This window comes from Cervus elaphus, chromosome 4 (genome assembly GCF_910594005.1).
Source record: "Cervus elaphus chromosome 4, mCerEla1.1, whole genome shotgun sequence".
Taxonomy (NCBI): domain Eukaryota; kingdom Metazoa; phylum Chordata; class Mammalia; order Artiodactyla; family Cervidae; genus Cervus; species Cervus elaphus.
This window is the reverse complement of record NC_057818.1, coordinates 59,385,328-59,400,637: the sequence shown is the minus strand read 5'-3', so window position 1 is coordinate 59,400,637 and position 15,310 is coordinate 59,385,328. Positions and strand designations below refer to the sequence as shown.

At 46.5% G+C, this 15,310-nt stretch overlaps 1 protein-coding gene across 2 annotated transcripts in view; it reads left to right on the top strand.

Moving 5' to 3' along the window:
• Positions 1 to 741: 741 nt before the first annotated feature.
• Positions 742 to 15,310, top strand: part of LOC122692463 (sialic acid-binding Ig-like lectin 5) — a 76,159-nt gene continuing 61,590 nt past the window's right edge. The window contains exons 1-8 of one of the 2 annotated variants that reach the window (XM_043900042.1): positions 744 to 899; positions 995 to 1,375; positions 1,589 to 1,858; positions 2,087 to 2,134; positions 2,906 to 3,160; positions 3,246 to 3,530; positions 3,760 to 3,850; positions 4,919 to 5,000. In XM_043900042.1, the coding sequence (XP_043755977.1) occupies positions 863 to 899; positions 995 to 1,375; positions 1,589 to 1,858; positions 2,087 to 2,134; positions 2,906 to 3,160; positions 3,246 to 3,530; positions 3,760 to 3,850; positions 4,919 to 5,000 (1,449 nt within the window). In that variant the 5' untranslated portion in view covers positions 744 to 862. Of the gene's footprint in view, positions 900 to 994; positions 1,376 to 1,588; positions 1,859 to 2,062; positions 2,135 to 2,905; positions 3,161 to 3,245; positions 3,531 to 3,759; positions 3,851 to 4,918; positions 5,001 to 15,310 lie in introns of both variants that reach the window. The other variant, XM_043900043.1, reaches the window with a different exon arrangement.

Sequence of the window (15,310 nt, the reverse complement as noted above, 5' to 3'; positions counted from 1 at the left end):
CCTTTCCATCAGTCCCATAGCTTGTTCCTGAAAGTGTCTAAAACGTTTACAATCATAGTCAAACTTGCAAAACTTGAATTTTTTCCTGAAAGGGCAGTAAGTTCACAGGTTGTTTCCACACATGAGTTAAACCTTCATGTGGCTTTGAAAAGAAGGCCATTCAGAGTGAGGGGTCATGAACTGTGTTTCTGTGTGAGGTCTAGACTTCGGGGTCCCAGTTGAATGGGGCAAAGTTCGTCCTTTTCCACCCCACTTTGCCTGGGCCTGTGTCCCGGTCGGCTGGTCCCACAGATCCTCAAATCCATGAAGACCCTCAGCCCGTGTTCTGAAAACCCCTCTGGGCAAAGGAGCTTTTTTTTTTCATGCTCAGCTTTCCTTCCTGGGTTCCACCCTCCACCGTGTGTGACTCTTCCAACCCAAGTATAAAGGGTTTTGAAAAACCGTTCTCAGAAAGTCCAGCGTTTCTCTGTTGCAGGGTCGGTCCCACCCGAGGACCAGCGCTGGACCCCGTTTGTCTTTTCTGGGTGCGCCGGCCGCTGGGCGGTCCCACCGTGGACCCGAGCATCACTGGACGGGTGGGCATGTCAGAGCCACGTGCGGTGAAGCCTCTCGGCCTCCGGGGGCCTCAGGATCTCCCCCTGCGGCGTGGGGCGTGGGGTGTGGGCTGGGACCTCCTGCCTTCCCAGGGCCGCCCCTCCTCCACGGTCCGGGGCGTCCAAGTTCCCCTTCGGTGCCTGCCCACGGCGCTGTCTCCGTCACCCTCTGGCTTCCTGTTGGGGCTTCCTCGTTCCCTCCCCACATTCGGGGCGCCTCCCTCCCCAGCAGAGGGACCCGAACCGGCTCTGTGCTGGCTGATGCCGACATGGGGCCCCTGCTGCTGCTGCCCCTGCTCTGGGGGGGTGAGTGGGGGAGGGGTGGGGGAGGGGGCACGGCTGGGGGAGGGGGCACGCGTGGGGAGGGGCTGGAGCTGCCGCTGAGCCTCTGTGTCCCCCAGGGTCCCTGCAGGAGCCTCTAGGGTATGAGCTCCGAGTGCAGGAATCCGTGACGGTGCAGGCGTGCATGGACGTCGGCGTGGCCTGCTCCTTCTCCTATCCCGCGAATTGGGGGTATTGGTCTGCTGTGACCTCCATCTACTGGTTCCGGGAAGGAGACAAGCCATACAATGAGGCTGTGGCCACAAACGACCGAAATAAACCAGTGAAGCCAGAGACCCGGGGCCGATTCCGCCTCGTCGGGGACCCCAGGGACAAGGACTGCTCCCTGATCATCAAAGAGGCCAGGCTGAGTGACTCAGGAGCCTACTACTTGCGAGTGGAGAAAGGACTTAATGAGAGATATAGTTACCATGATAAGAAGCTGAATTTGCAGGTGACAGGTATGAGAGGGGGCCCAGGAGAGGACCCTGGCACATGGAGACGCCTGCATTAGATCAGGAACAGCGCACAGGAGCCCTCGCTGCTCCGGGTCTTGGGGTTGGAGGGTTCAGAAGAGAGCCAGAACTGGGAATGAGTTGTGACCCTGACCCTCTGGGTCCCCACACCCCTGTGTCCAGGCATCTCTCTCTGTCTCCTCATCTCCCTTTCTCCAGGGAGACCCGACATCCAGTTTCTGGAGCCTCTGGAGTCTGGCCGCCCCACAAAGCTGACCTGCAGCCTCTCGCTAGCCTGTGATGACAGACACCCTCTCCTGTTCTCCTGGGTGGGGGATGCCCTTGATGCCATGGACCTAAACACCATCCACTCCCCGGAGCTCACCCTCACCCCGAGGCCCCAGGACCACGACAGCAAACTCACCTGTCGGGTGACACTCCAGGGACTTCAGGTGACCCTGGAGAGAACCATCCAGCTCAACGTCTCCTGTGAGTGTGCAGGGGCGGCGGGGTCCCTGAGGGCGGTGGGGTGTGTGTGTGTGTGTGTGTGTGCAGAGAGAAGGCCAGCCTAGTCTTCTATGGGTCTGAGCCCTGGGAGCTGAGGTGGGGAGGGGCCGTGAAGGACACCCACCCCCCTTCCTGGTTTCCCTCCTGGGGTGCTGGTCAGTTTCCATCTCACTCCTCCCTCTGCAGCAAGCCCATGTCTTTCTGCCCCAGATGCTCCGAGGCACCTCCGCATCAGCCTCTCCTTCAGAAACGTCACAGGTAGGACAGGACCTCTCCTCTCCAGGCCTGGGTCCTGCTCCTGGGACCGCCTCCAAGGGGTGTGGCAGTGGGCTTGAATGTGATCAGATGTGGGAAGAGCAAGGAGAAAATCACCACCCCTCCCCACCTCCCATGCACTAGACCACACACATCTGCAATACACACATAGACTCACACACACAGGCACACACACATGTAGTACATACACATGAACATACACTGGGACACACACAGAAACGCCCATACACACAGGAACATACACATCACACATACACACAGATACACAGAGATATACCCACAGCTCAGGCACCCATCATGCACACGTAGACACATGGACATACACATGTGCACTCATGCACACATACACACAGGCACACACACATACACCCCACACATTTACACACTCACACACCCTGTTCAAAACCCATTTCCCTTCACCATGGTTCTATTCTGTGGTTTTCTTCCACAAAAGCCTCCTTAGTCCCATCTCCTACTGCCTTCACTGAATCAATTTCTCAAGCCTTGAGGCTGTTTTTTTCCCCACCAAACAGCCCAGGCCTGTCCCATTGAGACGCCAAACCTGCCCTGAGGAAGATTTGAGGCCCAGACATGTTGGCTCAGCCTGGTTAGGGTGGGAAGGTCCAGCCCTGGGACCACAGGGAACCCAGCTGGCTGGCCAGGGGAGGAGAGAGTGAGGCCAGGAGATCCTGGGAAGGAAGGGAGAGGAGACCTCAGCCTCCCCCAGCTCTCCTGCTGCGCTTTCCCCCAAAGCCCTCAAGATTCTGCAGAACACCTCGTCCGTTCTCATCTCAGAGACCCCAGCTCTGCAGCTGCTGTGTGTCGCTGACAGCAACCCCCCTGCACAGCTGAGCTGGTTCCAGGGGTCCCCAGCCCTGGAGGCCACCCGCATCTCCAGCACCGGGGTCCTGGAGCTGCCGCATTTAGAAAGTGCAGAGACAGAGTTCACCTGCCGGGCTCAGAACGCGTTGGGCTCCCAAAATACCTCCCTGAACCTCTTCATGGTCTGTGAGTATGGGGGGCCCTGGGAACAGGATGCTGGGGTTCCAGGGAGGGGAGAGGCGCCCCTGATCCCTCCCATCTCTCCCCACAGCGCCCCCGCAGCTGCTGGGCCCCTCCTGCTCCCAGGAGGACGAGGGTCTGCGCTGCAGCTGCTCCTCCCGAGCCCGGCCGGCCCCCTCCCTGCGCTGGCGGCTGGGCGAGGGGCTGCTGGAGGGGAACTTCAGCAACGCCTCCTTCGAGGTCAGCTCCAGCTTCGCCGGGCCCTGGACCAACAGCTCCCTGAGCCTCCGCGAGGGGCTCAGCTCCAGCCTCAGCCTCAGCTGCGAGGCCCTGAACGTCTACGGGGTCCGGAGCGGGTCTGCCCTGCTGCTGCCAGGTCAGGGGTCTGTTGAGGGGAGAGGCTTAGAGGGGCAGGAGCAGGAGTTATGATCCTAGAAGATGACGCTTTGGGGGAGAGGGGCTGGAGTTGGGACAGAGGGTGCTTGCTAGGACAGGGGGCTCCCTCTCAGGCCTGAAGAGGCTCTCCGGAAAGTTCTGCAAGGAGGCGGGAGGGCAAGAGACTGAATCTTGGGAGCACGATCATCTCCTGGCCATCTTCCCCCCAGGGAGACCTGCATTCCTGGTTCTTGGGGCTCTCGGAGGCGCTGGTGCGGGGGCCCTGCTGTCTGCGTGCTTGTGTCTCCTTTTGTTTTTCATGTAAGTCTGTGTTCTGGGGACATATAGGGAGGGGTGTGGTAGGGAGTGTGGAAAGCGGTCCCTTAATCCCAGAAATGCGGAGAAGCGCAGACTGGATTCAGAGGGGGTTTACAGCCTTAGCGAGATGTAATTCCCATGCATTAAAGTGTACAGTTCATTGGTTTTTAGTCTATTCAGAGCTGCATGTCTATGACAATGATTTTGACAGAATTTTTGCATTAGCCCCAAATGAAAGGGAAACCAAAAGGAAATCCACACCCCTGGTCATCCTCTTCGTTCCACCCTCTGCCCTGGGCTGTTTCCCGTCTCTCTAGAGTTGTCTGGTTTGGACATTTCGAGTAAGCGCAATCATAAAATGTGTGGTCCCATGTGACCGACTTCTCTCACTTTGCGTGATGTTTTCAAGGTTCATGCATGGCAGGCCTTCACTCCTTTTTTTAAAAAAAAATATTTCATTAATTTTTGGCTGTGCTGGGTCTTGGTTGCGGTACACAGACTTCTCACTGCCCTGGCTTCTCTTATTGCAGAGCGCAGGCTCTGAGGTGTGCGGGCTTCCAGAACTGCAGCTCGACGGCTCTAGAGCGCAGGCTCAGTAGCTGTGGCCCACCGGCTTAGTTGCTCAGAGCCACGTGGAATCTTCCCAGACCGGGGATCGAACCTGTGTCCTTTGCATTGGCAGGGGGATTGTCATTCCCTGCTCCACCAGGGTAGTCTCCGCCATTCTTTTTTATTTCCAAAAAATGCTCCCTTGGATGAGTGGAGCACATGCTACTCATCCATTCATCCACTGATGGACATTTGGATTGTTTCCACGTCTTGGCCACCATGTGTCAATAATAATGACATTCATGGACAAGTTTGTAAGTCGAGCCTCTAGTGATGGAAATTCAGTCTTGGCCACAGTCCTGGTCATCCAAGAAGATGAAGCACTTTCTTCTGCGTCAGGAAGGCCTCTGAGGGTGTTTCAGGGTCTGGGTGCCCGAGCCGTCGTATTGGGGGCGGTGGGGGGCAGCTTGCCCACCTTTGTCTGAGCTGCCCTGACTGCAGTGCACCGGTTTCTTCTCTTAGAGTGAAAGCCCGCAGAAAGCAGGCAGCCACGAGACCAGAGGGTGTGGATGATGAAGACCCGGTCATGGGTACCGTCGCCTGGGTGAGTGATGCGGGCGTCTTCTCCGGCCGTGGGGGCCCCAGGCATGTCCATTTGGCAGATTCAGGCTAAGTCTGTCAGTAGTTCCTGCTCCTGCCTGTTCCCCCAGGCAGATACCTGGGAGCTGGCTTCCCTTCTGTTCTTCCGCTTCATCTCCCAGGCCCAGTGGTCCTCTGCTGACCACTGAGCCTATTCACTTCTTTACTGGATACAGGCTGCTAGAACTATCTCCCCCCAAACCAGTACTTTCCAGCCATTCTGGAGTCTCAAAGCTGTTGCTTGCTTCCACCACTTAGAGAATCAAGTCATAATCGTTGGTCTGATATATGATGTCCTTCCTGGGGTCTCCCTCCCCTGACGGCTGCTCCAGCCACTGGTCCTGCCCTAGGGTCCAGCTACACTGGCCTTCTCCCTGTGTCCAGAGAGATCTATTCCTTTGTGACTTGGAGCCTTTGAATTATACAGTTCCTTCTACCTGAACTAGGCTTCCCTGGTAGCTCAGATGGTAAAGAATCCACCTGCAATGCAGGAGACCTGGGTTCGATCCCTGGGTTGGGAAGATCTCCTGGAGAAGAGAATGGCTACCCACTCCAGTATTCTGGCCCTGGAGAATCCCATGGACTGTACAGTCCCTGGGGCTGCAAAGAGTCGGACACGACTGAGCGACTTTCCCTTCACTACCTGAGCTGCCCTCCCTTTCCCAGTTCAACCATCCACCTCGCCGCCTCCTTCCAGCTGCAAGGTCACCATCTCTTACTCTGGGAACCTTTGTCTTCTCCCTTCCTGTCAGGGTCCATCCCTTCCTTCTCTCCACCCACTGAGTCCTGTGTCCATCCCCGACACAACATCACACAACATCACTGCGTCTCCACCTTCTCATCGTATTTGTAAAGTCCTTGAGAACGAGGGCTGTAATTTTCTCTCACTCCCATCCCTGTCCAGCAAGACCCCTGTTCCCTTTTTTAAAATTGGGCTTGTGTTGCTCTAAATGGATTTATCCAAAATGCTTTGTTCATCACTGAGCTAGTATCAATGGAACAAGCAGTATTCACTTTTACTTACTCATCATTACACATGATATGATAAACACGTATAAACCTGCCATCCAACCTGAGACTTAAAACACTGACGATAACTTTCATCTACCCTTCTACTCTGACCCGCCCCCAGTAACCACTGCTCTGAACCTTTTGTTGCTGGTGTTACCACATATATGTTTACCCAAAATATACACTCTTTAGTTTAATTGCTTCTGAACCTACAAAGGGTGCCACGTGCCAGGTACTCTTCTTGGACTTGCTTTGTAGATACAGTCTTACATAGCAAAGATTCATTCATGTTTTTGCACAAAGTTGCAGTTCCCCATTGTATAATGATGCATTTTATGATTATGTCTATTATCCAAGCTCCTATTGATGGACACTGGAGTTGTTTCCTGGTGTTGCAATTACGAACATTCTTTATTCATGTCTCTTTGTATTCACATGTGAGAGTTTTCCTTTAGTGTTACTTAGGAATTTAATTACTAGGTCATAGGGTCTCTAAAGTTCCTTTTTAGAAGATCATGACAAATATTTTCCAAAGCAACTGTATTCACTCATACTGTCATCTATGCCTATCAGATTCGCTTAATCTACAAACTCTGCAACACTTGGTTTTCTCAATTTTTTTTTCTGGTCATCTCACATTCTCACCATGGTGTTGATTTGCATTTCCTTAGTTACCAATGAAGATGAAAATCTCTCTAAAGCTTCAGTGGCGTATGAACATCTTTTCTATAAAATGCCTGGTCCCATTAACAGCCCATTTTCCTACTGAATGTTTGACTTTTTCTTATTAAATTTGTTTGAGAGCTTTATGCATTTTTATGCTTTTAAAAGATTATGTACATTGTAAATATCTTCTCCCAGTGAGTAGCTTGTACTTTACCTTTTTAAAGGTGACGTTTGATGATGATAAGTTCTTAATTGTAATAAGAACTTTGGGGTTTAAGAAATTGTTTCCCATCTTAAGATGTAGAAAGATATTCAAGGATAGTTTCTACTAAAAGTTTTCTGTTTTCCTTTTGACATTTAAAGACTTCATCTACAGGAAGTTGATTTTTCTGTGTGGTGTACAATGTTGACCTATATATGTTCCTTCTTTTTTTGCAAAATAGTCCTTCACTTCCTCCCCTGTGGATCTGCCGTTCATCAAAATTCCACATGTGGGTGGTCCTCTTTCTGTGACCTCTTCTATTCCAATGATCAATTTTGTTGTCCTTGAGTCAGAACTGTGTCTACATTCAACAGAGTCTATAGGCTCAAAAATAAGTCCTGGTATCTGATAGAGCAAGGCCTTCTCCTGAACCTTCTTTCAAAGTTGTCTTGACTATTCTTGGACCTCTGCCGTTCTATTTAAATGTTTTTTTTGTTTTTTTTTTTTTTTAATTTTTTTTATTTTTTTTATTTTAATTTTTTTTATTTAAATGTTAAAATCAGTATGTCAAGTTCCCCAAAATACTCCTGTTGGAATTTTGATTGGAATTGCATTGAACCTATAGGTCAATCCAGGAAGAGTGTATTTATTTGTGAATTCAAGTCTTCTAATCCAAGAGGACAGATTATTCATTTAAGTCTTTTTAAAAAATGTTTCCAAGAAAGATGGAGAATTCCTTCACACAGATCTTGGTCATTTTTTGCTATTTTTTTTCTTCCTAAATACTAGTTATTATTACTACTAAAAATGCATTTTCTGATTGCTCATTGCTGTATGCAGAATGAGAAAAAAATTTTTAAGTGTGAGGGTTTATTTTGTAATTTAAAAAAATCTCAAATTGGTCTTGAGTGTCATTTAGAATCTTGTTGCTTGGGTAGCTGGAAAATTCTTATATCTTACTTGTAACCCTGCTGAATCATCCTTTTTCAGAGATAAAGTTACCATCTGAAAAATTTGTGATATTCTTGCTTTTAACTGTCATGGCTTATATAGACAGTCTTCATCAGGGTAAGGAAGTTCTTTTCTATCACTAAATAACTTTAAGTTTATATCACACATCTCAGTTGAACTTTTCAGATACATCTACTGATATGATTTTCCCCATAATCTGTTACCAGTGGTGAGCAAAACAGTTCAACATTTTCTATTTTGAAACTAGCATTCCTGAGAAAAGATGAAATTGTTCACAGTGAGTATTTTTTTTTTCCTTTTCTAAAACTCTAGTAGATTCAGTTTGCTAATGTTTTGTTGAGCACTTTTGCGTCTGTATGCAAGAGTAAAATGGACTTCTGTCTTCCTTTCTCCTCTTGTTGTTTCCTTGTTTGGGTACCAAGATAATATTGAGGAATTGTAGAATCTTCCCATTTTTTCTATTAATATTATCTGAAAGGGAGTGTATAAAATTGAAATGATCTGTTTCTTGAATGATTAGTAAGTATCACTTGTATAACCCGCCTGGGTCTGCCCTTGTCTTTATATGTGGTTTTTCTAACTCAGTCATTTTATGTGTCCGTTAGTGAGATAACAGTTTGTTCACTTCATCTAAGTTTTATAATTTGTTGACAAAAGGTTATGAGTAGTATTCTCTTAATTGCATTCTGTTTAATTAGGATTAATTCCCCTTTGGGAGTTTCCCTGGTGACTCAGGTGGTAAAGAATCTGCCTGCGATGCGGGAGACCCAGGGTTTGATCCCTAGGTCGGGGAGATCCCCTGGAGAAGGAAATGGCACCCCACTCCAGTATTCTTGCCTGGGAAATCCCATGTGACAGAGGAGCCTGGTATGGCTATACTCCATTGTACTCTGGCAAAAGAGTTTGTCAGATGGGACTTAGCAACTAAGCAACAACAAATTAGCTTATTAATATATTGCACCCTTCTTTCACTATAAAAATGTTTATGGATAAATTTCTCTCAAAACACCACTTTAATTTCACCTCACACATTTTTAAATGTGTTATTTTAGTACCATTCAGTTCTAAACATTGCTAAAACCCTATTGTGATTTCTTTTGGAATCTTAAATTATTGGGGATTTTAAAAAATTCAAATGTAGGGGACTTCCCTGGTGGTCCAATGGCTAAGACTCTGAGCTCCCAATGAAGGGGGCCCAGGTTTGATCCTTGGTCAGGGAATTAGATCCCACATGCTGCAGCTAGGACCCAGTGCAGCCAAATAAATAAATTTAAAAAAATTTTAATACAAAAAAAAATCCAAATGTATGGGAATTTTAAAACATCTTTCCATCCTTAAATTCTAACTAAATTGAGTTTTGTCAGAGTACATTGTTTTGATGACACCTACTTTTTAACTTTGTTGAGACTTTATCTGTGACCTGGTTATGTGAAGAATTTCTGTAAATAGTTCCTATATGCTTAAGAAAAATATATATTTTCTATTTCATAAATTCCAACGAAGATCAATAGGCCAGTGTGTGTTCACTGTATTGTTCAAATCCAAATCTTTACTAATAGGTCTTCCTGAACTATCATTATTTGAACTCTTATGATAGTTTACTTGTCAATTTTCTCCTGGAGTTCTACCAAATGTATTTCTTACAGATGATGTGCTTTTAAATTAAAAGTGTAGCGTTCAGAAGTAGCATATCTTCTCACATTTAACCACACCTGTGGTTGTCTCTGTCCCTAGTGATACATTTTGTTTCAAATCTGTTTGGGTAGATCTTAAGATAGACACACCGCTTTGTCATTGGTTAGTTAGATATCTGATATTTTTCCATCCTTTCCTCTCCCCACCCGCCTCTAACATTTTTTTTTTAATGCTTTAGCAATGATTCTTCTGAATAGTGTATGACTAGGTTTGTTTTTTCTTAATTTTATTTATTATTTTGGCTGTGCTGGGCCTTCACTCTGCACAAGCTTTCCTCTAGCTGTGGCCAGCAAGGGCTCCCCTCTCGTTGTGGTGCACAGGCTTCTCATTGCGATGGGTTCTCTTGTTGTGAATCTCGGCCTCTAGAGCACAGGCTCAGTAATTCTGGCACACGGATTTATTTGCCATGAGGCATGTGGGATCTGCCTGGACTCAGGGATCAAACCCGTGTCTCCTACATTGACAGGCAGATTCTTTACCCCTGAGCCACCAGGAAAGCCCTATAACAAGGTATTTGAAAATCCAATTTGACATCCTCGGTCGAGTTCACGCTATTTGTTATTTATTGTGGTTCTTGATATAAGTGGATTTCTTTGTGCTATTTTAACTTCTCCTTTTGCTTGGTTCCATTTTTTTTTTTCAACATTTCATTTTCTCGTCTCTTATTAAAAAAAAAATTGTAACTTCTCTGTCTTACACCTAACAAAAGGAACTCGAGTGCTTTTATATCTTTTGGTGTCCCCTCCATTAACCTTCTACGGCCATGCTGGTTCTTTCTAGATCTCCAGTTTTCATTCTGCGTGATTATGAACACACTCACCATTTTTCTATTCTCTGCTCATTGAAAAAAAAATACACAGCTACACATTTTACTGAGGTAATCTGATCACGTTGGTATCTTATATTCATCGTGTGTGGTTTCTCAGTTTTCTTACTTTTATTTGCATTCTTTGTATTTGAGTTCTATCTCCTAACGTGTTTGTAGCTTGGGATTTCCTGTATTGAGGCTTGCGCCTGAAATATTTTTATGCCCCCACAGTTGAATTTCATTTGATAGGCTCTCAATCCCAGGATCAAGGTGGTTTTCTTTTGATACTCTGAACACTTGATTCACTGTTTCCTGTACCCGATATCCCTGTAAGAGGTCTCGGGTCTCACACATTGGCAGGTAACCCACTCATTCTCCTTGCAAACATTTGCATGTTTCTCCTTGGTTTTGACAATCTTAAGATGAACTGTACATTCTTTGGTTGTGGGCTTTTCCTTGTCTTTTTTCTTGTGTTTGCGAGGTACTTTGTGCTGACGTGGTTCAGTTCTTCTGTGATTCTGACAATTTTATCTCCGCTATTTTTGTCCAAATATCTCTTCCTCTTTGGGTTTCATTTTTATCTCATTTGGGGACTAATGGGGCTTCCCCGGTGGTTCAGCGGTTAAGACTCCATGCTCCCAGTGTAGAGGCACAGGTTTGATCTCTGGCCGGGGAACTAAGATCCCACACGTCGGTGGTGTGGCCCCCCCAAGAGCATGTCATCTGGGGACTATTACAATCCGAATGTTGAGATTTTCTACTTCCTTCGTCATTCATAACTTTTATTTTTGTGTGTTCTGTTCTTCATCTTCCCCTGCTTCCTTCTGTGGGAGACTTCAAACGTTCTTCTAGCTCCCTGATGTACTTCAGTTGTATTCATTCTATTCTTCATCCCATCATTGGATTCTTCCTATTTTTATATCTCAGACATCATATTTCCACGTTTTATGGAACTGCACACACATTTCCTTTTTATGTAACTTACATGATTACATAACTTCTTGTTCTACATTTTATGTACATAATTACTGATGTGTATAATTTTCTTTTCTTCCTCCCAGTCTTACTGAGATATATTGGACGTATAGCATTGTATAAGTTTAAGGTGTACAGAATAATGATTTGATTTACATACATCATGAAATGACTAGCCCAGTAAATTTAGTGAACATCCATCATCTCATACAGATAAAAAATTAAAGAAACAGAAAAAAATATTTTCCTTGCAATGAGAACAGTTAGGATTTACTCTGAATAACTTTCATATATAACATACAGCAGAGTTAATTCTAATGATTATGTTCTACATTACCTCTCTAGTACTTATTTTTCTTATAACTGGCAGTTTGTACCTTTTGACCACCTTCATTCAGTTTCTCCAGCCCCACCTTCTGCCTCTGGTAACCACAAATCTGATCTCTTTTTCTCTGGGTTTGCTTGTTTCTTCGTTTTTGAAGTATAAGTGATTGGATATTTCTGTTTCAAAATGATCACCATGCTGTCTAGTTACAATAGGTCACCATTTGGAAATACTACATCGTTACTGAGTGATGTACATAATTTCGTTTCCTGTTGCTTTTTTTTATTTGGAGGACAATTGCTTTACAATGTTGTGTTGGTTTCTGCCATATAACAACGTAAATCAGCCACAAGTGTACATGTGTCCCCTCCCTCTTGAACCTCCCTGCCACCCCCCCACCCCATCCCACCCCTCTAGGTGGTCTCGGAGCACCAGGTTGAGCTCTCTGTGTTATACAACAACTTCCCATTTGCTATCTAGCTTACATATGATAATACATAGAGAGAACAGACTCGTGGGCACTGCTGGCGAAGGAGAGGATGGGAGGAATTGAGAGAGCAGCGTAATTTCTTATTTTCACGTTCACGATGTAACGTCAGCACTTACTCCTCTTAGTGCATTTATCATGCTTAGTTTAAAACTCTTGATCAGAGTGTTCTAATACTTGTTCTTTGAAGGTCCATGATGTTCCCAGCCTCCTTTGCTTGGTTTTTCTTCCGGGGCATTTACACTTTGCAGGTGCTCAGCCCTCTGACCTGGGAGGGGCATCTTCCCCTGGGATGTTAGCTTTCTGGTCTGGACTGTTGATTGGGTGAAGGTGAAGGGCAGATGCTGGCCTGTGTTGGCTCAAAGGAGTGACGGGGACCAGTTGCAGCGTGGAGTGCCCGGAGCACCAAAACCACTGTCCATCAGTCCCACTTCCTGTCCCCCCACCCCCGAAAAAGCAGTGTAAGTCACCCCTTTGCCTTCAACTTCAAGGAGAAGGAGCTTTGGGTTTTGATCCAAAACCTCCGTGGATTTTGATCCACCAGACTCTGCAGTTTGGAAAGAAGAAAGGGAGGACAAGACTCCCAAAGGCCAGTGAGGCTCCGCGGCGGCTCTCCTTGTCTTCACCCCAGGGAGCCCTCGGTGCTCATCCAGCTCTCACCTCTGCCCACATGCACATCACCGTCTGGTCCACGCTCTCTGAATTCTGCAGGCAATGATTGTCCCAAGGCAAGGGTGGAGGAGAGAAGGGAGCAGAATTCAAGCACGTCTGAGGGAACCTGTTCTTCCTCTCATCAACAAGCCAGCTTCCCTAGCCCTGGGCTATAGCATGTCACCTCCCAGGCCCCATGTATTCAAATTAGCTTTTACTTCCCCCCAGGAACCTCAGAGTGATCAACTGATTAATGAATCCACTGACAGTTGATTTATAAAATTTTGTCATCCCATAGTTCCATCTATAGTTTTTGATTGTTGGATCTTGGTGAGCAGAGCCAGTGGTACGTGTGAATTCACTATCTCGACAGGAACCCTACTAGAGCTTTGTTTTCCCCATTACGTTGTTGTTGTCGCTGCTCAGCTGCGAAGTCGTGTCAGACTCTTTGCAGCCGCATTAACTGCAGCACGCCATGGACTCTCCTCCATTGTCTCCCGGAGTTTGCTCAAATTCATGTCCATTGAGTCAGTGGTGTTATCTCACTGTCTCATCCTCTCCCCCGACTTCTCCTTTTGGCTTCAATCTTTCGCAGCATCAGGGTTTTTTTCCTGATAAGTCAGCTCTCTCAACCTTTCTGTAACTTTGCTACTGTAGGCAGAATAGTGAAGCAATAAGCTGCACGGTCCCTGGAGTTCATCCTCCTGTGTCCAAGTTCTGGATTCAAGCACCTCCAAGCTGTGTGACCTTGGACAAGTTAGTTAACCTCTCTGCTTCTGCATTTTCTCTTCTGGAAATGAGACCGTTGCTGTGCTGGTACCTGTTTCATTAGGTTGCTACAAGAAGTGCTTAGAAATATGCCTAGGTCATGGGAAATTGCTTACCACTCTTACCTAATGTTACTATTCCCCTCTCTAATGAGGAACTGGGCATGCAGGCAGGTATTTGGGGCAGTTTCACTTCCCCATATGTCCTCATTTGAAAGAACAGCACTTAGTGGCACCTAGCTCATAACCAGCACTCAGAAAGGGTGCTGGATGAAGCAATGAACATAGTGCTCTCTCCTCGTCTTATGCATGCTCAGCCACCTAATCGTGTCTGATTCTTTGCAACCCCATGGACTGCAGCCCACCAGGCTCTTCTGCCCATGGGATTTCCCAGGCCAGAATACTGGAGCGGGTTCCCATTTCCTACTGCAGGGGATCTCCCTAACCAGGGATGGAATCTGTGTCTCTTGCACTGGCAGGCGGATTCTTTACTTACTAGCATGACCTGGGAAGCCCATGTTATCTTCTGAGGATCAATTCAATCCCCTTTTGATATATGGTAAGGCTATTAACCGACATATGTTCTTATTTCTCCCTCTTTGGCTACAGAAGGGTCAAGACCCTAGCTGTTTTGTCATTTCATCTTGCTCATGCCTAATATGGACAGTTCTGTCTAGATATGCTATTTTTTTTCTGAGGTCGTGAAACCATTTTTCCCTAACCTGGAATTCTTTTTTGTTTTCTTTATAAGCTACTGTTTGAAGGCTAATGTTACTGTCAACACACTCGTCTATAGCATGATGGTGTAGGTGTGTGTGGACAGACTCAGAGAAAAGAGAATGGCACACCAGTGTCTGGGTACCCTCTCTTCTGGGAGACTTGGGTCCTGCTTTATTTTCATTTTTGTTTTATGGAACCCAGGTCCAAGATCCAGAATTGCTGTCTCTTCTGGTTTCTGCACAAGCTAGTTCGTAAGTCACACTGGAGTTAGAAATTAGCTGTGTTTACTTGTCTCTAATCCAGTCCTCCTCGCCGACTGCAAGCTGCCTGAGGTCAGGGTCTATGTCTGTTTTCTCACACTGCTCCTTTGGCCTCTCACCCAGGACTTGGTACAGGGTACAATGTCAAGGAAACAGCAGGCCTGGGTTTGAATCCTAGCTCTGCCATCCACTCTACGAGTGACCTTGGGCAAGTTACTTCACCTCTCCCCCACCTCAATTTTCCTACCTGTAAAATGGGAATAATAAGAATATCACTCCATGGACTCTGTGGGAGAAGGCGAGGGTGGGATGTTTCGAGAGATCAGCATCGAAACATGTATATTATCTAGGGTGAAACAGATCACCAGCCCAGGTTGGATGCATGAGACAAGTGCTCGGGCCTGGTGCACTGGGAAGACCCAGAGGAATTGGGTGGAGAGGGACGTGGGAGGGGGGATCGGGATAGGGAATACGTGTAAATATATGGCTGATTCATATCAATGTATGACAAATCCATTACAATATTGTAATTAGCCTCCAACTAATAAAAATAAATGGAAAAAAAAAAAAAAAGAATATCACTCTTACTGAAGGTTAAAATAGGATTCATAAGCCCGCAATATGGCCCAGTCAATCTTGACAAAATTGTAAACGAATGAGTGAGTATTTGAGTTCACAGGAAGCATGTGAGGAATAAGAAGATGAATGAATAAACGTCCCATCTGCTGAACTTTCC